This window comes from Artemia franciscana, chromosome 2, assembly GCF_032884065.1.
Source record: "Artemia franciscana chromosome 2, ASM3288406v1, whole genome shotgun sequence".
In the NCBI taxonomy this organism is placed as follows: Eukaryota; Metazoa; Arthropoda; class Branchiopoda; order Anostraca; family Artemiidae; genus Artemia; species Artemia franciscana.
In genome coordinates, this window is record NC_088864.1 from 7853297 (window position 1) to 7879061 (window position 25765).

At 36.4% G+C, this 25765-nt stretch overlaps 1 protein-coding gene across 2 annotated transcripts in view; it reads right to left on the reverse strand.

Annotated features, from left to right (window-relative positions):
* Positions 1-25765, reverse strand: part of LOC136037006 (ribosomal protein S6 kinase 2 beta-like) — an 884370-nt gene that overhangs the window by 184561 nt on the left and 674044 nt on the right. For both annotated transcript variants that reach the window (XM_065719419.1, XM_065719428.1), the window contains exons 8-10: positions 11816-11996; positions 9223-9336; positions 2716-2938 (exon numbers count right to left, since the gene is read on the reverse strand). In XM_065719419.1, coding sequence (XP_065575491.1) covers positions 2716-2938; positions 9223-9336; positions 11816-11996 — 518 coding nt within the window. The remainder of the gene's footprint in view (positions 1-2715; positions 2939-9222; positions 9337-11815; positions 11997-25765) is intronic.

The following is a 25765-nucleotide window of genomic DNA, read 5'->3' on the forward strand; positions in this document are numbered from 1 at the left end:
CCCTCCCAACTCCCCCCAATGTCACCAGATCTGGTTGGGTTTAAAATAAGAGCTCTGAGCCACAATAATCTTCTAAATATCAAATTTCATTGAGATCCGATCACCTTGTTCGTAAGTTAAAAATACATCATTTTTTCTAATTTTTCAGAAATAACCCCCCACCCAACTATCCCAAAGAGAGCGGATCCGTTCCGTTTATATCATTCATGTATCTAGCACTTGTGTTATTTTTCCCACCAAGTTTCATCCCGATCCCTCCACTCTAAGTGTTTTCCAAGTTTTAGGTTTCCCCCTCCCAACTCCTCCCCCCCCCAATGTCACCAGATCCGGTCGGGATTTAAAATAAGAGCTCTAAGACACGATATCCTTCTAAACATCAAATTTCATTGAGATCCGATCACCCGTCCGTAAGTTAAAAATACCTCATTTTTTCTAATTTTTCAGAATTACCCCCCCCCTCCCCCCCCCAACTACCCCAAAGAGGGCGGATCTGTTCCGATTATGTCTTTCATGTATCTGGGACTTCTGCTTATTTTTCCCATCAAGTTTCATCCCGATCCCTCCACTCTAAGTGTTTTCCAAGATTTTAGGTTTCCCCCCTCCAACTCCCCCCAATGTCATCAGATCCGGTTGGGATTTAAAATAAGAGCTCTGAGACACAATATCATTCCAAACATCAAATTTCATTAAGATCCCATCACCCATTCATAAGTTAAAAATACTTCATTTTTCTATTTTTTCCGAATTAACCGGCCCCCCACTCCCCCCCAGATAGTCAAATTGGGAAAACGACTATTTCTAATTTAAGCTGGTCCCGTCCCTGATACGCCTGCCAAATTTCATCGTCCTAGCTTACCTGGAAGTGCCTAAAGTAGCAAAACCGGGACCGACAGACAGACAGACCGACAGAATTGGCGATTGCTATATGTCACTTGGTTAATACCAAGTGCCATAAAAATACAAGCTATAGTTTATGTTGTTATTGTTTTTTGGGTTAAAAATGTTACTGGCATTATTATGTTAATACTCTAGCCTTATTTGTTAACCTCATAGTAGCGAAGAAAACACCAATAGTCTTGTTTAGAGTCGAAACTCAAAGAATAACTTCGAGCCAATTTCCCTGAGATCAAACAACATTGAAAATCGAACGTAGCAACCATCGTGGAGGCATTATCCCCTCCCCCTCTCTATCAGTTTACGCTGTGTAGCATTGTATACCAGACAACAATAATTCATGCAAAACGTTTGAGTTATAACCAAGGGAAACAAAATTGTAAGCAGGCACAATAATGCAAGTCCTGAAATGTCTATTGGAAGTGAATGTGATTCCTTTTACTTTGATTGATTGAGTCACACTTCATTCTGTTTTTAATATATTCAGTTTTCAATTCAGTTTTCACTCATTCAGTTTTCAACCAGTTTATTTATTCAGTTTTATGAATCTGTTGAACCTTTGTTTGAAATAAATGATAACTTGCTTTGATGAAATATTCCCCATATGCTGAAGATTCCAAAAAAAGCCAAAGCAGTTTCTCTGATATAACATTCAGCATTGTTTCCTTCAGGTAGTCAAATCGTGTTATCTGCTAATGTGTTTGTACGTTTATTAACAACAGGGGTAAGTTTGAGGACCCTCAGTAAAAAAAAATAAAAATAAACAAGTAAAGACAAAGAAATCTACCCGTTGACTTTAATTGATTGAGTCGCACTTAATTCAGTTTTTAATAGTTAAAGTCTATTAGACCGGTTGAAGTCAGTTATAAAGTTAATTAAATCACGAGACTATTAATTAAATCAAGAGACTATTAACAAAATTAAGAAATTAGATAAATTCCTTTTTAAAAGTGTTTCCAATTAATTTTTTCTCACACCAATATCAGATACCTAAAGATCATCAAGATAATCCTACTTGGAGGTAAGTTCCAATAGAATAACGTTCAACCCAGAGAATCCCTCAGAAAATTTGTTAGCAGCAAAACTGAATAGCCACGCAGCAACTAGCCATTAAAGAGAAAATTGTTGTATTGACGGTATTATAACGTAAATGGATAGAGGCATAAACATAAATTAAAAAAAAAAATAGTCAGACACAGACAGAGTCTAGGGCTGAGTACTGCAGATGAAAAATACGTTCAGTAAATTAACAAATAACGAGAGTTAATCTTTTATAGGAGATTTCTTTTATCCGAAATAGAACGTAAAAACCTAATATAGCAACCTTTTCAGGACAGAGTAGAGAACAAACATAAGAATGGTAACCATTTTCGTCTAATAATGAGTATTTTTGGGATTTTACAATTTAGGCTATTTACAAGTTTTATCTTTTTCACCTTTTATCCTTTTTTGCTCCCTTTTTGTATATACAATAATCGTGGGAAAAATAACATCCTCTAACAGAAAAGTACCATAGATGCCCCCCCCCCTCCCCATAAAGGCTAAGAAATTCATAGATTGTTCAAAAAACGGAAACATTTCTTTAAAACTTGGCAAAACCAGGCCTTTTTACATCTTTGCTAAAATTATGGGCTCTTGACAGAAAAAATCCTCCAACAGCGAATGTCATCTGCTGTCACTAACAGAAAAACAATTTATTGCCCTCCTTTAGTGTCTTTATCCGAAGTATATATTAAATTCCACAATAAATTTTTCAGATTTAATTGTAAATAAATATATACTAGCTTTAGGCAAGAAAGAAAAAAATTCTTAATTATATACCTCTTGGCGTCTTTTCTGTGTACTGTTTGTCGAAGTAGAATACATCATCCATCGTACATACGGCTGGCTTGTAGGGTGGCTCAATTTGTTTTTTGTACAGCTTCTCCCAGTCAATAGAGGCAAAAAAGGGGTGGCGCTTTACTTCTTCAACATCTCCACCATATTCAGTGCCAGAACCCAGGCGATTATCAACAGTTCGCTTGAAAAGCGCCCTCAGCAAGGCCTAGCGTAAGGAATGACGAATTTATTAATACTTAAATGAGCCTAGAGATAAATCACCAAAAACAAACTAATTCTCCCAAGGCTTTGATGAAGTATTGGGTTGTATCTACTGCTTTAAAGCCTAACGTTTTTCATACAAAATTCACGAGGGTTACTATAATTTTTTCAATACCCCCCCCCCCCCAAAAAAAAAAAAAAATGAGCCTCAGTCTGAATTTTCAAATAAAAAAGAAGAGAATCTTGAGAAACTATACTTATTGTCAATATTTTAAACTCACGAGGCCCAAATGCGAGGCTGAGAACAAAAATCTCAACTAAGATCAAGCACATCTGCATATACTTTTATGATTTCTTTCTGAAGCAACGCCACGTACAGGCATGACTAGCCACGCATACCTAGGCATCCGTGGCCAGAGGCATAACCAAGCCTGACATTGTAACTAAACATGTATTTGAGGCTGTTTGACTAAAAAACATAGCCACAGATATAGAAGACTGTTAACCATACCGCTGCCTGATTTAATGAATTTTAAATCTATACAATGGGTCCTGGGCTCTAAAACAGAAAACTTGAACGCGATTCGTTCCAACCAACCACTAAATTATATAGTAAATTATACTAATATACCAAATTATATAAATTATATAAATAAAAAAAAATATCGAACGGAGCTACAAGGACAAGAATATTCAGCCATAGAGGGGCTTATGCTCGGATCGATTTGTTCCGACCAACCACTAAATTATAATTATCGAACGGAGCTATAAGGACAGGAATATTCAGCCAGAGACTGGCTTAATGCACGGATCGATTCTTTCCGATCAACCACCAAATTATAACTATTGAACGGAGCTACAAGGACAGGAATATTCAGCCATAGACGGGCTTATGCATGGATAGATTCGTTTCGACCAACCACTAAATTATGTGATAAACGCGGCTACTAACTCCTTAAAAGCTTTTGTTATAGACAAACCAAATACAGTAGGGAAGACAAACTAGGTGCAAAAACAGGACTGACGCTTAGAAACACCAAAACACAAATAGAAAGTTACTTGACCTCTACCCGTTGAACTCAAATATCTACATAATTATGTTAAAACTTGGTGCCACTAAAGGCCATGGAGCCTTTTTGGTAATCAGTACATAATTGTGTAATTCATGATTTTTGTAGGAAAGTATACATTTTTTCTCTTAAGAAGATGAACATACGTGAGCTTTTTTCCTAAATTCCACTGAATGAACGCTCAAAATAGTATAACAGTTGAAAATATAAGTGAAACCTTTTAATAGACAGTGAACAGATATAAAAAATTTTTAACTGGATATTTCGAACACACATACAGTGTTCATCATCAGCAGTAAAACTAAAAGACATAAAAAAAAAGAATTTATACCCAATAAACTAATTAGATATAGTTTATAAGTTCATAATAGTTTATAAGAGCTATGGCCTCAGTTCACCTGATATGTCAGACAAATCTTATGAACCGGAACCGAAAAGGTCAAGGAGGTTTGCTTCCGCTGCTGTATTGAAAAAAAAAATAAGAGCAATATATATATATATCAGGGTTCAGACAGGTCGGTTCGTTTCAAATTATAGGCTCTGTCCTGTTTTTATAGGATTTCCCGGGCCCAAATATAGGCCAAATATAGGATTCGGAAGTCCTCGGTATCAGATTTGTGGTAGATGGTGTGGGATGCCTGGTCACATAAATTACCAAGTTTCATCTCCAATCTAAGCGTTTTCCATGATTTTAGGTCCCCCCAAATTCCCCCCAATGTCATCAGATCCGGTCGGGATTTAAAATAAGAGCTTTGAGACCCGATATCCTTCTAAATATCAAATTTCATTGAGATTCGATCACCCGTTCGTAAGTTAAAAATACCTCTTTTTTTATTTTTTCAGAATCAACCCCCCCCCCCCTCCCAACAGCCCCAAAGAGAGTGGATCCGTTCTGGTTATGTCAATCATGTATCTAGGACTTGTGCTTATTTTTCCCACAAAGTTTCAGCCCAATCCCTCCACTCTAAGTGTTTTCCAGGATTTTAGGTTTCCCCCTCCAAACTCCCCCAATGTCATCAGATCCAGTCGGGATTTAAAATAACAGCTCTGAGACACGATATCCTTCCAAACATCAAATTTCATTAAGATCTGATCAGCTGTTCGTAAGTTAAAAATACTTCATTTTTCTATTTTTTCTGAATTAGCGGGCCCCAAACTCCCCCCCACCAGATGGTCAAATCGGGAAAACGACTATTTCTAATTTAATTTGGTCCAGTTCCTGATACGCCTGCCAAATTTCATCGTCCTAGCTTACCTGGAAGTGCCTTAAGTAGCAAAACCAGGACCGACAGACAGACAGGCCGACAGAATTTGCGATGGCTATATGTCACTTGGTTAATACCAAGTACCATAAAAACACTATGCTACAATGAGATTAACCGAACAGACGGACCAAAGGATGATGAGGCGATAAACGGTAAAAAGCTGATTCCGACAATCTTCCAAGCAGGAGGGCCAACTCTGCACTTATATCAGGGACATCAAACTTACGAATTATTTTACCATTGCTATATCAAGGGGGGAGATAAAGTAAAAATTTACAATATTTGAAATAAAAAGCCCGAATCTGATTAACATCATTTTTCTTTAGAAGGGGATAAAGACCAGATAGATAAAGGACAGATTGATCACAGAATGTAGCATATAGCCTACCCAGTGCACGTCTATTATACTTCCCTCGATTAGCAACTATCTTAGAATAGCCCATTGAATAACTGGGCCGTATTCACATCAGCCAGCCAGCGTTCAGCCAGGGCACATAAGTCACAAGAACTCCAGTCTCATTAAGCAGAGACTGCTAGCCTATATACTGATCTTTGCTCATTTCGGAGAGGCCCAACATGACAAAAAAAACAAAACATAGGCTATTCTAAGATAGATTATATTCTAAGATAAGATTATCAATCTACACCAAAAGACAGAAAATTGCAAAACATGAGCAATGTTCGTAGTGCTCTTCAGCCGAAAATATAGGAATAATAGGATTTTAGCCAAAATATAGGCATTTTATAGGAGTGCATCAAAATATAGGAATTTATTGGAATTTATAGGCGAGTCCGAACACTAATATATATATATATATATATATATATATATATATATATATATATATATATATATATATATATATAAAAATAAGTTGTCTGTGGATGTGTGGGTCTGTCTGTCGGGTGACGTCATGTTTGTGTGTTGACTGACGTCATGAAGTTAGTTGTCGTCAATTTTGTTATGACGGTGACGTCATTAAAGATATTTAAGACATGCGTTCACGTAGAAATCTATTAATGTTTCACTGTAAAATGACTGATGAACTTACATTGGCAACAGCCGAGGAAGATGCTCAAAGAGTCTATGCCAAAAAACTTGCTGCTGATAGAGAAAGTAAGAAAAGAAAGCGTGCCGAGGAATCAAAAGAACAGCAAGGAAACAGGCTTGAGGCTGATAGAGAAAGAAAGAACAGAAAGCGTGCCGAGGAACTACCAGAGCAACGCGAAACCAGACTTGCTGCTAAAAGAGAAAGTGAAAAAAGAAGGCGTGCCGAGGAACTACCAGAGCAACATGAAACCAGACTTGCTGCTAAAAGAGAAAGTGAAAAAAGAAGGCATGCCGAGAAACTACCAGAGCAACATGAAACCAGACTTGCTGCTAAAAGAGAAAGTGAAAAAAGAAGGCGTGCCGAGGAATCACAAGAACAGCAAGAAATCAGGCTTGCTCCTGATAGAGAAAGTAAGAAAAGAAAGCGTGCCGAGGAATCAGAGCAACCTGAAAGTTATCGCCTGGCATTCAGGTACAGCCCAGTCGATGATTATAGCTTGAGAAGATGTGTTCAAATCGGGACTATGTCTAAAATTTGTCCCTATTGCAAGGCCTTGAAATTCAATGGTGAAACAATGGGAATGTGTTGCGCCTCAGGAAAAGTTAAACTTCCTCTATTGGCTGCACTACCAGAGCCATTGAAGACTTTCCTTACTGGAACTACGTCAGAATCTAAGCGTTTTCTGTCACAAATCAGAAAATATAACTCATGTTTCCAAATGACGTCGTTTGAGGCCCAAATCGAAAATCCAGATCAATTTATGTCTACTTTCAAAGTAAAAAGGCAAATTTATCATAGAGCAGGGTCCCTTCTACCATTCTCAGGCGAGAATCATAAATTTTTACAATTGTACTTCATCAGTGATAGAAATTCTGAATTGAATGCACGTTGCGAAATTTCTCCCAAAGTTGAAAGGACAATCGTTTCCCAATTGCAACATCTTTGCCACGAAAATAATAATTTAGTGCGTCTGTTCAAAACAGCCATCGATTTTATGCCTACTGATACGCTTAAAATTGTTATTTCCGCTGACAAAACGCCTCCTGGCCAACATGTGCGTAGATACAGTGCTCCAACTATCGACGAAGTGGCAATCGTTATGGTCGGTGATCAGTTTTTACCTCGAGATATTATTCTTCATAAGCAAAACGCTCAGTTGTTAAGAATTGCTGAAAGTCATCGATGCTACGATGCTCTACAATATCCTATAATTTTTTGGGATGGAGCCGACGGCTATCACTTTAATATTAAATTGATGAATCCAGCCACTAACAAAGAAATAAATAAGAAATGCAGTGCAATGCATCCCAAGCCTCCCGTGGGGAGGCTTGGCGGGGCGTGAAGCGCCCCCACCAACTTGGTGTTGGGGTGGTGCGAAGCGCCACCCCAACAGCTAGTATATATATATATAAATAAGTTGTCTGTGTGTCTGTCGAGTGACGTCATGTTTGTGTGTCGACTGACGTCATGTTTGTCGACTGACGAAATTACAGACCGGGACATCGGGACACAAATGACGACCGGGTCACCGGGACAAAGGAAATATAAATGACGACCAGGACACTCAAAGAGAAAGCGACCGGGACACAAGGAATGTTCGATTAGCAATCACCATCAACAAAGCACCGGGACACAAATGACGACCGGGACACAGGGAATATAAATGACGACCAGGACACTCAAAAAGAAATTACAGACCGGGACACCGGAACACAAATGACGACCGGGACAAAAATGACAACCGGGACACCGGGACACAGGGAATATAAATGACGACCGCGAAACTCAAAGAGAAATTACAGACTGGGACACCGGGACACAAATGACACCCAACCCAAGGGCTTGGGGGCGCAAAGCGCCCCACCAACTAGGTGTTGTGGTGGCACGAAGCCACCACATATTTTGGTAAATGTATTATATTTTGTAAATATATTAAATTATGTATTATATTTTGTAAATACATTAATATTTGGTAAATGACGACTTATACTTACTTACGACACGATTGCCTGTCCATGAATTATTCTTTATGGTTGATTGTGTATGGCTATGCTGTTTGACCTATGAAATTGTATGGATGAGTAGGGTTAAGGCCTCGTTCAAGTACTGATCTATATTAAGTACTAATGTAGGAAAACTGTCTTCCTTTTCTCCTTCTTTCGTTTTTTTTTTTTTTTTTCTTTCTTTATGAATGAAAAACAGCAGTTCTCAATTATTCTTTCTGTTATTTTCTATATTGGTGGTAACATTGCAATAGCAGGGTATTTTTTTACAGTTGAAAAAAGGTTAGGAAGAACAGGGAAACAAGTTTGCGAACTGAAATAAATATTGGGAATCACAGTTATGACAAGGGTCATCGATCACTCGTGGGCGATTCAAAATCTGGAAGAAGATTTTTTTAGCTTTTCGCAAGAAAATTGCCTAGAGAGCGTTTTATGTATTCCTTTGACTGCTGTATATTAAACGGTAAGCTGTAAAAACACATTAATTTAATCAAATTTTCAAGGACTGTAACGAAATATATATAAAGATATGCAAAACAAATATATAAAAAAGATACATAAAACAACTCTATAAAATTGTTTTACGGACAACATATTGCCAGAGATTGTGCTTTTCGGTGGTCCATCAAATGAATAGCAGGCCTCTCCCAAATGGAATAGGATTTAAAGGAAATATAGAACCACGCTTCCTTTAAAGGATATTAGAACCACATCGGAATAAGAAAAGACAGAAGCTTTAAAAGGCTAGGGCGAAGGAGGAGCGTGCGCAGCTGTCTTGGACCCAGCCAACTAGGTGCGTTGTCGCTATTAGAAATAGTAGTAAATTGGGCTAAGCAGTAATTATAACTGAGAACTTGGTATCCCTTTTCTTACAAGTTAAAGACGTTCAGAAACCAACCTGTGCCTCCGGTGTTAATGACTGTGGCATAGCTAGTTTTGCACGTAATATCTGATTCATGGTTTCCTTTTTGTTGGTACCTTGAAAGGGCAGGCTGCCTGTTAGCATCTCGTACTGGAAAACAAAATACAAAAATTAATTAATATTTCTTATTTGGCCCTAGAACTAGTTTCTAACTGGATTCAAATTGCTGCCTGAGCAGCTGGGGTTCATGTCGTCCGTTAATATTTTTTTTTCATGGGCAAATACCCAGTTCGCTTCTATTTCGCATCATCGCTGAAAAACTCAATTCTCAGACCGGCAAAATTATGCCTATATAAATTAAAGCTACGTATTTATAGATTGGAAAAAAATATTCTATTGATATCTTTTTTATACAAGTATAATAAAGAGACAAGTATGCTACAGAATTGGTAAATATACGTAACTTCCTGTAAGTCACTATTCTTCGTTCTGAAAATAATGGTGTGACGTGACAGAGCGAAATTTTAAATGGCTATTTTTCACTACACCGATATAGTAAGTAGGCTTCCAATCTTCAAAAAAAGCAAACACTGCATTTTTTTTCAGCTTTTCGTCCGACAGACTCTGCTGCTAATAATGAATATAAGCATAAGAGAGAAAGAGAGAGAAGAAAAAAGAGAGAGAGAGGAAAGAAAGAGAAAGGGAGAGAGAGAGGGAGGGGGGGTAAAATTGGAAAAATTGAGATTTTTTCTCCTTTTTTTCACGCTATACCACAAGGACTCCTTTTTTTCACGCTATACTACAAGGACTCCTTTTTTTAGTGTCCAAATGAGTCCTCGACTTAGAAAGTTCTTCCCACTTTGATTTGTAAACATAAAGTTCTTTCCAGTTTAATTTTTACCCTTTGATTTTTATAAGAGTCAAACACGTTTCTAAAGAACACACAACTTTTGAATAAACAGTTTTGGGATTTAATGAAGGCATAATAAATTTTTGTCTCTTAAGGCTCTCCTACGTCGAATTATAGTTTGATAAGACCACATCATGTAAATGCATATAGGAATTTTTACATATTTTTTTCATTTTGAAATATAAAAATCAGTGTTTCTACATTTTAGTCTTGATAAACTAAGTCTCAATTTATAAAAAATTATTTTAAGAAACCAATTTGCTCTATAAAAACAGCATAATTGCCGGTAGAATTAATGAGCAAATTTACTATTTTAGGTGTGAGTGTTAAGCATTTTTCAAAAGGAGATTTCCTTGAAAAGCTCTCGATTTAATCGTGGTAAATTGAAAATGTTAAATTACAAAGCAGTTACTGTCTGAAATTTTGAAGGTGTTTTTGGTTCAAATCAATATGGATTCCATTATCAAACAGTTCGTGGTAACGAACTGTAGTAAGGAGCGACCCGGCTCAATAGTAACCAAAACTCTAAAAAACGGAATTTTGATACCAATAGTTACATCAAAAGAATCGCATTTTAATGCTGATTTTAAATATATAAGTTTCATCAAGTTTAGTCTTACCCATCAAAAGTTACGAGCCTGAGAAAATCTGCCCTATTTTAGAAAATAGGGTGAAACACCCCCTAAAAGTCATAGAATCTTAATGAAAATCACACCATCAGATTCAGCGTATCAGAGAACCCTATTGTACAAGTTCCAAGATCCTATCTACAAAAATGTGGAATTTTGTATTTTTTGCCAGAAGACAAATCACGGATGCGTGTTTATTTGTTTGTTTTTTGTTTTTTTTTTGTTTTTTTTTTCTTTTTCCCAGGGGTGATCATATCGACCCAGTGGTCCTAGAATTTTGTGAGAGGGTTCATTCGAACGGAAATGAAAAGTTCTAGTGCCCTTTTTAAGTGACCAAAAAAATCGGAGGGCACCTAGGCCCCCTCCCATGCTAATTTTTCCCACAAAAGTCGGATCAAAATTCTGAGATAGCCATTTTATTCAGCATAGTCGAAAAACCTTATAACTATGTCTTTGGGGACGAATTACTCCCCCGCAGCCCCTTTCATCTACGGGGTAATTTCTGTTCGTTTAAGTTTTAATGTCGCTCCTTACTTTCAGTTAAATTTGATTTAAGTGTTTTTAGGAAACTGAGTGACTACGAGTATAATGTAATTAAATTAACATAAAAACTCATATTTTGGTGGTGAAAATATAATGAGTACATCAAAGATTAATTAAAAAAAAGAAACAGTTCTTGGCCCGCTGGGAGATGCATCGTAGTAGAACCTAACGCAGCCAATGCTTTGAACAATATAAAAACCTAATCAATCAATACCTTTAGTGTTCCAATTTAAAGCAGTACCTGATTTGCGCTTCTATTTTGTTGTTATTATGCTTGTATTTGACGTGAATATCGTTTTCGTTCTGTCATCATTTTGATTTCTTTTTTCTCTTTTTATATTATATTCTATTTGTTATTATGTTTACAGCGGATGATATAATAAATTCATTTCAAAAAAATACAAGTTCGCAATTTGAAGATAATGAAATTTGAATCTGCTTTATGTTTTCAAATAACTAGACAAGGATATTAAAGAGTCTAGAAATTAAAAAGCCAATAATTTATTAGAGAATGACTAAAAATTAGCTTTGAGTCTTAAAAACTTACCATCAGAACACCGTAAGACCACCAATCAGCAGCAAAAGAGTGACCTTTTCTATTTACAACTTCAGGAGCCATATATTCCACTGTGCCACAGAAGCTGTATGATTTAGACTCGGTATCTAAGGCCTCTTTGCTAAGGCCGAAGTCCGTCAATGAAATATGGCCATGAACATCCAGCAAAATACTAAAAGTAGAATATTTCTTTATACAATTTTAAAACCCACACGAAACAGTAAAACTGAGCAAAAAAAATGCCCAGAATGAAAAGAAAAGTGAATGCATATATATATATATATATATATATATATATATATATATATATATATATATATATATATATATATATATATATATATATATATATATATATATATATATATATATATATATATATATATATATATATATATCTATATATATAAAAATAAGTTGTCTGTCTGTCTGTGGATGTGTGGATCAGGTGACGTCACCTGAAAAAACTGGATCAGGTGACGTCAAAACTGAAAAAACTAAAAAAGGCAAAAACTACAAAAAAAACTAAAAACTAATAAAAAAAATAAAAAAGCTAAAAAACTAAAAAAACTAAAAAAAGGCAAAAACTACAAAAAAAACTAAAAACTAATAAAAAAGCTAAAAAACTAAAAAAACTAAAAAAAGGCAAAAACTACAAAAAAAACTAAAAACTAATAAAAAAAATAAAAAAGCTAAAAAACTAAAAAAACTAAAAAAACTAAAAAAAGGTAAAAAACTAAAAAAACTAAAAACTAAAAAAAACTAAAAAAAAGGAAAAAACTGAAAAATAAGCTAAAATAAACGTAAAAACCAATAAAAAACTAAAAAAAAACTGAAAAAACTAAAAAAAGGCAAAAACTACAAAAAAAACTAAAAACTAATAAAAAAAAGTAAAAAAGCTAAAAAACTAAAAAAACTAAAAAAAACTAAAAAAAGGTAAAAAACTAAAAAAAATAAAAATAAAAAAAAAACTAAAAAAAAGGAAAAAACTGAAAAATAAGCTAAAATAAAGGTAAAAACCAATAAAAAACTAAAAAGAAAAAAAGGAAAAAACTAAAAAAAATTTTCATCTAAAAAACTAAAAAAAACTAAAAAGGTAAAAACTAAAAGAACTAAAAAAGAAAAAAATAAATGACGAAACTCAAAGAGAAAGCGACCAGGACAAAAGGAATGTTCGATTAGCAATCAACAAAGCACCGGGACACAGGGAGTATAAATGACGACCAGGACATAAGTAAAAAAAAAAAACTATCTATATATATAAAAATAAGTTGTCTGTGGATCTGTGGATCGTGGATCAGGTGACGTCACCTGAAAAAACTGGATCAGGTGACGTCAAAACTGAAAAATCTAAAAAAAGGCAAAAACTACAAAAAAAACTAAAACTAATAAAAAAAATAAAAAAGCTAAAAAACTAAAAAAACAAAAAAAAGGCAAAAACTACAAAAAAACTAAAAACTAATAAAAAAGCTAAAAAACTAAAAAAACTAAAAAAAAGGCAAAAACTACAAAAAAACTAAAAACTAATAAAAAAAATAAAAAAGCTAAAAAACTTAAAAAAACTAAAAAAAGGTAAAAAACTAAAAAATCTAAAAACTAAAAAAAACTAAAAAAAAGGAAAAAACTGAAAAATAAGCTAAAATAAAGGTAAAAACCAATAAAAAACTAAAAAAAAACTGAAAAAACTAAAAAAAGGCAAAAACTACAAAAAAACTAAAAACTAATAAAAAAAGTAAAAAAGCTAAAAAACTAAAAAAACTAAAAAAACTAAAAAAAACTAAAAAAGGTAAAAAACTAAAAAAAATAAAAAATAAAAAAAAAATAAAAAAAAAGGAAAAAACTGAAAAATAAGCTAACATAAAGGTAAAAACCAATAAAAAACTAAAAAGAAAAAAAGGAAAAAACTAAAAAAAAATTTCATCTAAAAAACTAAAAAAAACTAAAAAAGGTAAAAACTAAAAGAACTAAAAAAGAAAAAAATAAATGACGACACTCAAAGAGAAAGCGACCAGGACAAAAGGAATGTTCGATTAGCAATCAACAAAGCACCGGGACACAGGGAGTATAAATGACGACCAGGACATAAGTAAAAAAAAAAATTAACAAAACTAAAGAGAAGGTAAAAACTACAAAAAAACTAAAAAGAAAAAAAAACTAAAAACTAATAAAAAAAATAAAAAATCTAAAAATCTAAATAAACTAAAAAAGAAAAAAAAAGGAAAAAAATAAAGGAGAAAAACAAAACTAAAAAACGAATGTATATACAGACCGGTACACCGGGATACAAATGACGACCGGGACACAGGGAATATAAATGACGACCGGGACACAGGGACACAACTACAACGGGGACACCGGGGGAAACAGGGGGATATAAATGACGACCGGGACAAAAAAACTAAAAAGAAAAAAAAACTAAAAACTAATAAAAAAACTAAAAAATCTAAAAATCTAAATAAGCTAAAAAAGAAAAAAAAAGGAAAAAAATAAAGGAGAAAAACAAAACTAAAAAACGAATGTATATACAGACCGGGACACCGGGATACAAATGACGACCGGGACACAGGGAATATAAATGACGACCGGGACACAGGGACACAACTACAACGGGGACACCGGGGGAAACAGGGGGATGTAAATGACGACCGGGACACTGGACAGGGAATGGTCGATTAGCAATCACCATCAACAAAGCTCAAGGGCAATCATTAGAATCATGAGGTATAGATCTGAATACAGATTGTTTTCCCATGGACCATTATATGTTGCATGTTCAAGAGTCGGTAAACCTGACAATCTATTTATATGCAAAGACAATGGGACAGCAAAGAATGTTGTATATTCGCAAGTTTTACGTAGTTAAAACCATATATATATATATATATATATATATATATATATATATATATATATATATATATATATATATATATATATATATATATATATATATATATATATATATATATATATATATATATATATATATATATATATATATATATATATATATATATATATATATATATATATGTATATATCTATCTATATTCACAGGTGGGACATAGGGACACAACTACAATGGCGCGTAACTATTATGGCGCGTAACGACTTACGCGCGCGGGGGGGCTTGGGGGGGGGCGCGAAGCGCCCCACCAACTATGTGTTGGGGTGGCGCGAAGCGCCACCCCAACAGCTAGCATATATATATATATATATATATATATATATATATATATATATATATATATATATATATATATATATATATCTTCTATATATATAAAAAAATAAGTTGTCTGTCTGTGTGTCTGTCTGTCTGTCAGGTGACGTCATGTTTCTGTGTTGAATGACGTCATCAAGTTAGTTGTCGTCATTTTTGCTACGACGGTGACGTCATTCAATATATTTAAGACATATGTTCACGTAGAAATCTATTAATGTTTAAGTTTAGCATGACTGATGAACTTACAATGGCAAAAGCCGATGAAGATGCTCAAAGAGTCTATGCCAAAAAACTTGCTGCTGATAGAGAAAGTCGGAAAAGAAAGCGTGCCGAGGAATCAAAAGAACAGCAAGGAAACAGGCTTGAGGCTGATAGAGAAAGAAAGAACAGAAAGCGTGCCGAGGAATCAAAAGAACAGCAAGGAAACAGGCTTGAGGCTGATAGAGAAAGAAAGAACAGAAAGCGTGCCGAGGAATCAAAAGAACAGCAAGGAAACAGGCTTGAGGCTGATAGAGAAAGAAAGAACAGAAAGCGTGCCGAGGAACTACCAGAGCAACGCGGAAGCAGACTTGCTGCTAAAAGAGAAAGTGAAAAAAGAAGGCGTGCCGAGGAATTACAAGAACAGCAAGAAATCAGGCTTGCTGCTGATAGAGAAAGTAAGAAAAGAAAGCGTGCCGAGGAATCACAAGAACAGCAAGAAATCAGGCTTGCTGCTGATAGAGAAAGTAAGAAAAGAAAGCGTGCCGAGGAATCAGAGCAACCTGAAAGTTATCGCCTGGCATTCAGGTACAACCCAGTCGATGATTATAGCTTGAGTAGATGTGTTCAAATCGGGACAATGTCTAAAATTTGTCCCTATTGCAAGGCCTTGAAATTCAATGGTGAAACAATGGGAATGTGCTGCGCCACAGGAAAAGTTAAACTTCCTCTATTGGCTGCACCACCAGAGCCATTGAAGACTTTCCTTACTGGAACTACGTCAGAATCTAAGCGTTTTTTGTCACAAATCAGAAAATACAACTCATGTTTCCAAATGACGTCGTTTGGAGCCCAAATCGAAAATCCAGATCAATTTATGTCTACTTTCAAAGTAAAAGGGCAAATTTATCATAGAGCAGGGTCCCTTCTACTATTCTCAGGCGAGAATCATAAATTTTTACAATCTTACTTCATCAGTGATAGAAATTCTGAATTGAATGCACGTTGCGAAATTTCTCCCAACGTTGAAAGGACAATCGTTTCCCAATTGCAACATCTTTTCCACGAAAATAATAATTTAGTGCGTCTGTTCAAAACAGCCATCGATTTGATGCCTACTGATACGCATAAAATTGTTATTTCCGCTGACAAAACGCCTCCTGGCCAACATGTGCGTAGATACAATGCTCCAACTATCGACGAAGTGGCAATCGTTATGGTCGGTGATCAGTTTTTACCTCGAGATATTATTCTTCATAAGCGAAACGCTCAGTTGTTAAGAATTGCTGAAACTCATCGATGCTACAATGCCCTACAATATCCTATCATTTTTTGGGATGGAGCCGACGGCTATCACTTTAATATTAAATTGATGAATCCAGCCACTAACAAAGAAATGAATAAGAAATGCAGTGCAATGCATTATTAAAACTATAGACTAATGATTCGGCAGGATGAAGAAAATTATATTTTAAAATGCCGTGAATTGTTTCACCAATTTGTCGTTGATATGTATGCTAAAATTGAATCAGAACGTTTGCTATATATCCGCCTGAATCAGACCAAGCTCCGCTCTGAACAATACATTCATTTGCGAGATGCAGTTATAACTGACGGTAATACCACAAACGTTGGAAGATTAACAATTTTACCTTCGTCATATGCTGGCAGTCCCCGTCATATGCATGAATATGCTCAAGATGCTATTGCGTATGTTCGTCTCTATGGTCGTCCAGATTTATTTATTACATTTACATGTAATCAATCTTGGGACGAGATACTGCAGCTTTTACTTCAAGGACAATCGGCGGTTCATAGGCATGACATTACGGCCCGTGTCTTCCGGCAAAAGTTGAAATCACTGATAAACTACATAGTAAAAACTTGAAGTGTTTGGGTCAGTGCGATGCTGGATGTACTCAAGTGGAATGGCAAAAACGAGGTTTGCCACACGCAAATATACTAATCTGGCTACATAAAAAAATTACTTCGAACGAAATTGATGATGTGATTTCCGCTGAATACCTGATAAAAATGTCGATAAGGGGTTACATGATATTATTGTAAAAAATATGATACATGGACCTTGCGGTGCACTGAACGAAAATTCACCATGCATGGCCAAAGGAAGGTGCACAAAGCAATATCCTCGACTTTTAGTATCAAACACAATTACTGGCAATGATGGTTACCCACAATATAGAAGAAGATCTACTGAAGATGGCGGTAAAACAGCAATAATAAAGAAGCGTAACGGTACCACCATCGAAGTAGATAACCAGTGGGTTGTTCCATATTCCCCATTATTATCAAAAACATTTAATGCACACATAAACGTTGAATACTGTAACTCCATAAAGGCAATCAAATACATATGTAAATACGTCAACAAAGGCAGTGACATGGCAGTTTTTGGCTTGCAGCCAGAAATAAAAGATTTCGACGAAATCGTACAATATCAGGCTGGAAGATACATAATCAGTAATGAAGCTGTTTGGCGAATTCTTTCATTTCCGATACATGAACGTAGTCCAGCTGTTGTTCACTTAGCGGTACATTTACAGAATGGTCAACGTGTTTATTTCACGGAAACCAACGTGCAACAAAGAGTCCTGAATCCACCGGATACAACATTAACAGCTTTTTTCGCTTTGCAAAAATGATTCTTTTGCAAAAAAACTGCTGTATACTGAAGTGCCTTCGTATTACACGTGGAATACTAAAAATAAAGTATTTGAACGTCAAAAACAGGGTAAGTCAGTCGACGGCCAACCTACCATCTTCAAAGATACCACGATAGGAAGACTCTACACCGTTCACCCCAATCAACATGAATGCTTCTTTCTACGCCTGCTTTTGGTGAATGTACCCGGTCCGACATCCTTTGAGTATTTGAGAACTGTAAACGGTATTATACATGACACTTACCGTAGTGCCAAGCTCTGAATTTATTGGAGAATGACCAACACTGGGATAACTGCATCAATGACGAGTGCGAAACGCCAACCCCAAGTCAAATTCGTGCATTGTTTGGCATCATTTTAACAACTTGCTCTCCATCAGCTCCTACAGAGTTATGGGAAAAATATAAGTCAAAAATGTCCGAAGATATACTCCATCGAAAACAGTTAGAGACGTCAGATATGACTTTTGATTTTACATCAGAAATTTATAACTACACTTTAGTTATTATAGAAGATTTGTGCGTACGTATGGCAAACAAACCTCTTCAGGATTTGGGAATGCCTTCACCTAACCGTATCGCTGCTGTTTCGACATGTGTAGAATTGGATCGTGAACAAAGTTACAGTACGAGTGATCTATTGTCGTATGTACAAAATAACATTTCCAAGTTAACGTCGGAACAAAAAGACATTTATGATACGATATTGCATTGTGTCGATAACAACGTTGGAGAAATTTTCTTTTTGGATGCGCCAGGAGGTACTGGTAAAACATTTGTGATAAAACTAATTCTGGCATCAATTCGATCAAAAAATGATATAGCGTTGGCAATTGCGTCGTCCGGAATAGCCGCAACATTGCTGCCTGGTGGAAGAACTGCTCATTCCGCTTTGAAATTGCCTCTGAATTTGCATTCTACAGAAACTCCCACGTGCAATATTTCCAAATCATCTGGGATGGGTAAAGTATTGCAGCAATGCAAACTTACCATTTGGGATGAGTGCACAATGGCACACAAAAAATCGCTCGAGGCTCTGGATCAATGCTTGAAAGATTTGAGAGGCAAGTCGAAACCCTTTGGCAGCACATTAATATTGCTTGCGGAGATTTCAGGCAAACATTACCTATAATACCTAGATCAACTCCTGCAGACGAAATGAATGCTTGCCTGAAAAATTCTATTTATGGGCACACGTAAAAAAATAAAATTAACTACAAATATGCGTGTCCGATTGCAAAACGATGACTCTGGTCAAACATTTTCAGATCAATTGCTGGCAATTGGAAACGGAAAGCTCCCAGTAGACTCAATTTCAGGACGTATACAACTACCTGCTGATTTCTGTAATTTAGTGACGTCCAAAATGAATTGATTGAAAAAGTATTTCCGAATATTCTAAAAAATTATAAAAATAATAAATGGCTAAGTGAAAGAGCGATTCTCGCACCCAAAAATATAGACGTCCACGAAATCAACAATATTGTTTTGACCAAGATTCGAGACCAGGCAGTCCTTTACAAGTCAGTCGACACAGTTTTGGAACCAAATGAAGCGGTTAATTATCCATCTGAATTTTTAAATTCCATAGATCTTTCAGGGTTTCCACCACACGTGCTACAACTAAAAATAGGCGTACCAATAATACTTTTAAGAAATATAAACCCACCGAAGCTTTGCAATGGCACTCGACTTGCCGTAAAAAAAACAATGGAAAACCTAATAGAGGCCACAATCTTGACAGGGCCTTTTGAGGGTGAGGCTGTTCTTATTCCTCGCATTCCCATGATTCCAACGGATCTGCCTTTTCAATTTAAAAGATTGCAATTCCCAATTCGATTAGCATTTGCAATCACCATTAACAAAGCTCAAGGTCAATCATTAGAAAAATGTGGTATAGATCTTAATACTGATTGTTTTTCCCATGGACAATTGTACGTTGCATGTTCGAGGGTCGGTAAACCTGACAATCTATTTATATGCAGCGACAATTGGACAGCGAAGAATGTTGTATATTCGCAAGTTTTACACAGTTAATTTGTATTGCATCTATCTATCTATCTATCTATATAAAAACGAGTTGTGTGTATGCATGTTTGTTTGTTTGTAAAAAGAGCGTTTGCATATGACGTCATTATTAGTACATACGGCTTTGTATATGCACAGACAATGGGAAAGCCAAGAATGTTGTATATTCGCAATTTTTACGTAGTTTGAAACACATATATAAATCTATCTATATTCACAGGTGGGACACAGGGACACAACTACAATGGCGCGTAACTAATATGGCGTGTAACGACTTACGCGCGCGGGGGGGCTTGGGGGGTGCGAAGCGCCCCACCAACTAGGTGTTGGGGTGGCACGAAGCGCCACCCCAACAGCTAGTATATATATATATATATATATATATATATATATATATATATATATATATATATATATATATATATATATATATATATATATATATATATATATATATATATATATATATATATATATATATATATATATATATATATACTAGCTGTTGGGGTGGGGCGCTTCAACACCTAGTTGGTGGGGCGCTTCGCGCCCCCCCCCCAAGCCCCCCCGCGCGCGTAAGTCGTCACGCGCCATATTAGTTACGCGCCATTGTAGTTGTGTCCCTGTGTCCCACCTGTGAATAGAGATATATATAAATATATGTTTTTAACAACGTAAAACATGCGAATATACAACATTCTTCGCTGTCCCATTGTCTGTGCATATAAATAGATTGTCAGGTTTACTGACTCTCAATCAACAAACATGACGTCAGTCGACACACAAACATGACGTAACTCGACACACACACACACACGCACACAAACACACAGAGACAACTTATTTTTATATATATAGATATGTTTTCAACTATGTAAAACTTGCGAATATACAACATTCTTCGCTGTCCCATCGTCTGTACTTCTTGTACTTGTACTTGTGGCGGGAATCAGGCGTTTCCACCTCGCCCGGCATCGATGATCTTAGAGACCTTCTTGGACCATGTTGATCGATCTTGTGCCAGCTGCTCTGCAAAGGCGAGCCACTGTGTTGACCATCTGTGACCAAATTTTCTGAAACCCCCTATTGGTTCAAGGTCTGACTTGGCCAGGTTCCACCAGTTCTTCCTCTGTCCTCCTTGGCGTTTCTTCCAGTAGCTAATAGGCTCAACTAGAAGTATTTGGCGAGGCAGGTACTCTGGCGGTTTCCGCAATACATGGCCCAACCATTTCAAACGGCGTTCTTTAATAGTGAGCACAACATCTCTCTGAATATTGCACATTCGACGTATATTCACGTTGGAGATACGGTCACGTAGCTGTACTCTGAGAATTCTTCGTAGACAAGTATGCTCAAACACCTTAAGTGTATTCTCTTGTTGTAGTTTTGCCGACCATGTTTCGCACCCGTAAAGGAGAACGGTGCGGACTAGTGCCATGTAAATTCGAACTTTCGTTTGGACACTGATTTCACGGCGATTCCATAAGGGTTTCCGAAGAGAGGCAAAGACTGTCTGCGCTTTCTGTATTCTCTGTTGGATATCAGCGTCGGAAGATCCGTCAGTACAAAGCTGGGAGCCTAGGTATGTGAAACGGTTGACTTTTTCCAGCTGAACTTGGTTGATAGTTAGTGGGAATGGTCCTGTGTCGTGGTTAATAGCCATGAATTTCGTTTTCTCTGTGCTGACTTTCAAGCCGATCAGATCTGCCCAGGCCACAACGCTGTCAAGCATGTTTTGGGCTTCTACAGGGTCTGACAGGAGGCCAACATCATCCGCATAATCGAGGTCAGTCAGCGAGAGATTCTGTCCAACCTGCGCTCCTGGATAAGACGATAGAGCATTTTCAAGCACCCAATCGATGCAATAATTGAACAGAGTCGGAGAGAGGACACATCCTTGTTTTACTCCGAACTCAACCAGAAATTCTTCAGTTTCTTCGCCATAGATTCTAACTCGGCTCACTGAAGCGTCATAGTATGCCTTCATCAGTTCAACAAACTTCAGCGGCATTCCGTCATTCTCCAGGATCTTCCAAAGTTTCTGGCGAGTGACAGAGTCGAAGGCAGCAATGAAGTCCAGGAACATCAAGATCAGGGGTAGGTTGTATCTTTCAAACTGCTGGATAATGAGGCGAAAGGCGAAGATATTATCAGTACACCCTCTACCTGGTCGAAAGCCGGCTTGATTTCCTCGAGTTCTTTCCTCCCTTGCCCCTTTAAAGCGGTTCAAGAGTATGATCCCGAATATTTTGACGGCAATGTCTATGAGACTTATTCCGCGGTAATTTTTGCATTCGGTTTTGTCTCCTTTCTTATAGAAAGGGAGGATGACTGATGTCTTTGGAAAACAGTCTTTTGGAGAAGTGTTGGTCCTCCACACTTCGTCGAGAATGCCATGGAGCTGTTCAGCAGTGACCTCAGGGCATTGTTTGTATAGTTCCAGGGGGAGGCCGTCTTCACCTGGGGCTTTGTGGTTTTTTAGGGTTTTGATCGCTTTTAGTATTTCGGCTCTGGTCGGTGTATCCAGCTCGATATCATAAGGCTCTTTAGAGACGGAAGGTGGGAAGGCATCATGAGTAGATGAAGGGGATGGGTTCAGGAGGAGCTGAAAGTGATCCTTCCATCTTGCTGAACGTTCCTTCTGACAACTAATGATTTTTCCTGATCTGTTTTTGATTATTTCTGAGACAGCAGCTTTCTTACCAACGGATTCCTTCAGGATCTGGTAAAGCTTGCGGGTGTCATGTAAGCGTGCTGCTTTCTCTAATGACTCGGCATTAGACAAATCCAACACCAACACCAGACAACATCAATATGGGCATCTAAAGCAAAGGTCATTGCTAAATCTCTGAAGAAATCCAAATCCAAAAACGTGTCAAAAATGAAAATGACGAGCAAAGACACACGCGGTAAGAAGACATGCGACACCGAGCATGTGGGCAAGTCAAAAACGAAAATAAAAAGCTAAGACACACGTGGTTAGAAGATATGCAATACCGAACACGTGAGCGAGTCAACGAAAATCAGCCTGGACAGCGAGAATCAAAACTTGTCGAAATTGAAAATGGTAGCAATGATGACTGGGTTTGGGATTCTGATGGATAAGGTCATCAATGCCTACCACACCTTTCTTTAAAAAACAAGGTTCGGCGATATGTATTTTATTGAAGAAAGACACGCCGATGTAAGACCAACCAAACAATTTGAAAATGACAGTGATGGTGATTAGATTTTGGAGTTTGACAAGGATGAGGTCATCTATACCTACCGTACCTTTGAAAATTAAAAAAAAAAACTGGACTAGATAAATCGTTGGAAGACACAGAAGTTTTTGCCCCACCACTTGAACAATTAAAAAAAAACAAAGGTTTGGCGATATGTCTTTCATAATGACAAAAGATAAGCCGAGGCAAAAGTTAAAGGTTCAATAAAAAAAACACAATTTTACAAAGGAACTACTTCTAATTTAATGTCCATTTGGACGTCATAACATCAACAAAAGCCGAAAATTGTCTGCGTTTAGAAGACAAGCGACAGTGAGAATCCATATATAGAAGCCTCCCACATGCCAAATGCCGGGGCCCGGTAGTTTATTTATGTATATATATATATATATATATATATATATATATATATATATATATATATCTATATATATATATATATATATATATATATATATATATATATATATATAAATAAGTTGTCTGTGGATGTGTCTGTCTGTCTGTCTGTCGAGTGACGTCATGTCATCATGTCGTCATGTCGTAATGACGTTAGTTGTCGTCATATTCGTTATGACGATGAGGTCATGAAAAGTATTTAAGAAAATCGTTCTTAGACAAATTTTTAATTGTAAGAAGATCGTGGACGGAAAAATGTTTAATTGTAAAATGACTGAAGAGCCTACAATGGCAACAGACACACAACTTATTTATATATATATATATATATATATATATATATCTATATATATAAAAATAAGTTGTTTGTCTGTCTGTCGACTGACGTCATGTTTGTCTGTCTACTGACGTCATGTTTGTCGACTGACGTCATTATAAGGATTGAGCTGCATGTCGTCATGAAGTTTTTTGTCGTCTGACGTCATGTTTGTCGACTAACGAAACTGCAGACCGGGACACCGGGACACAAATGACGTGTTATGTCTGTTATAACGTAATAGAGGCAACAATCTTGACAGGGCCTTTTGAGGGTGAGGCTTTTCTTATTCCACGCATTCTCATGATTCCAATGGATCTGCCTTTTCAACCTAAAAGATTGCAATTCCCAATTTGATTAGCATATTTAGTTTTCAGTCCAGAACCACTAAAGCTATTATGTAAATATCAAAAATATTTATGTTGTCTGAGCAATAATTTTTAGTTTTTATTTCAAAATAGAAAATTACCTGACAATTTCAGAATTATATCTATCTATATATATAAAAATAAGTTGTCTGTCTGTGGATCAGGTGACGTCATGTTTCTGCGTCGACTGGCGTCATGAAGTTAGTTGTCGTCATTTTTGCTATGACGGTGACGTCATTAAAGATATTTAAGACATATATGTTCACGTAGAAATCTATTAATGTTTAAGTTTAAAATGACTGATGAACTTACAATGGCAAAAGCCGATGAAGATGCTCAAAGAGTCTATGCCAAAAAACTTGCTGCTGATAGAGAAAGTCAGAAAAGAAAGCGTGCCGAGGAATCAAAAGAACAGCAAGGAAACAGGCTTGAGGCTAAAGAACGCAAAACCGCGCAGTTAGATGAAGATCCACCTGGACAGCGAGAGTCAAAACATATCAAAACTGAAAATGATAGCGATGATGATTGGGTTTGGGATCTTGACTTGGATAAGGTCATCAATGCCTACCAGATTTTAGTTAAAAAAACAAAGGTTCGGCGATATGTATTTCATAGTGAAGCTGAAAAATAAAGAAGAAAAAGAAAACTGAAAAAAGAAAAAATGTAAAAAACTAAAAAATACTAAAAAGAAAAAACACTCAAAGAGAAATTACAGACGGGGACACAAATGACGACCGGGATAGAGGGAATATAAATAACGACCGGGAAACTCAAGGAGAAATTACAGACTGGGATACCGGGACACAAATGACGACCGGGACACAGGCAATATAAATGACGACCAGGACACAGGTATTTAAGAATATCGTTCAAAGACAAATTTTTAATTGTAAGAAGACCGTTGAAAGAGAAATTTCTAATTGTAAAATGACTGAAGAACCTACAATAGCAACACCCGAGGAAGCTGCTCAAAACGAATGTATTCACGCCGAAGTAGCTGAGTTGGTAAAGCGTTATGTTTCAGGTTCTAGGTCCGAGAGGCTCCAGGTTTGAACCTTGGCTTTAGCATTAATACAAAAGAAGAAAAAAACTAAAAAAGGTAAAAACTACAAAAAAACTAAAAAGAATATATATATATATATATATATTTATATATATATATACGCAACTATCAACAAAGTGGCAATCGTTGTGGTCGGTGATCAGTTCTTACCTCGAGATAAGATTCTTTATAGGCGAAACAATCAGTTGACAAGAATTGCTTAAACTCATCGATGCTACGATGCCCTACAATATCCTGACGAATATAAATGACGCCCGGGACACTCAAATAGAAATCACAGACTGGGACACCGGGACACAAATGACGACGGGGACACAGGGAATATAAATGACGACCCGGACACAGGGACACCACTACAACGGGGACGCCGGGGGCACAGGGGGATATATAAATGACGACGGCAACAAAGGAAATGGTCGATTAGCAATCACCATCA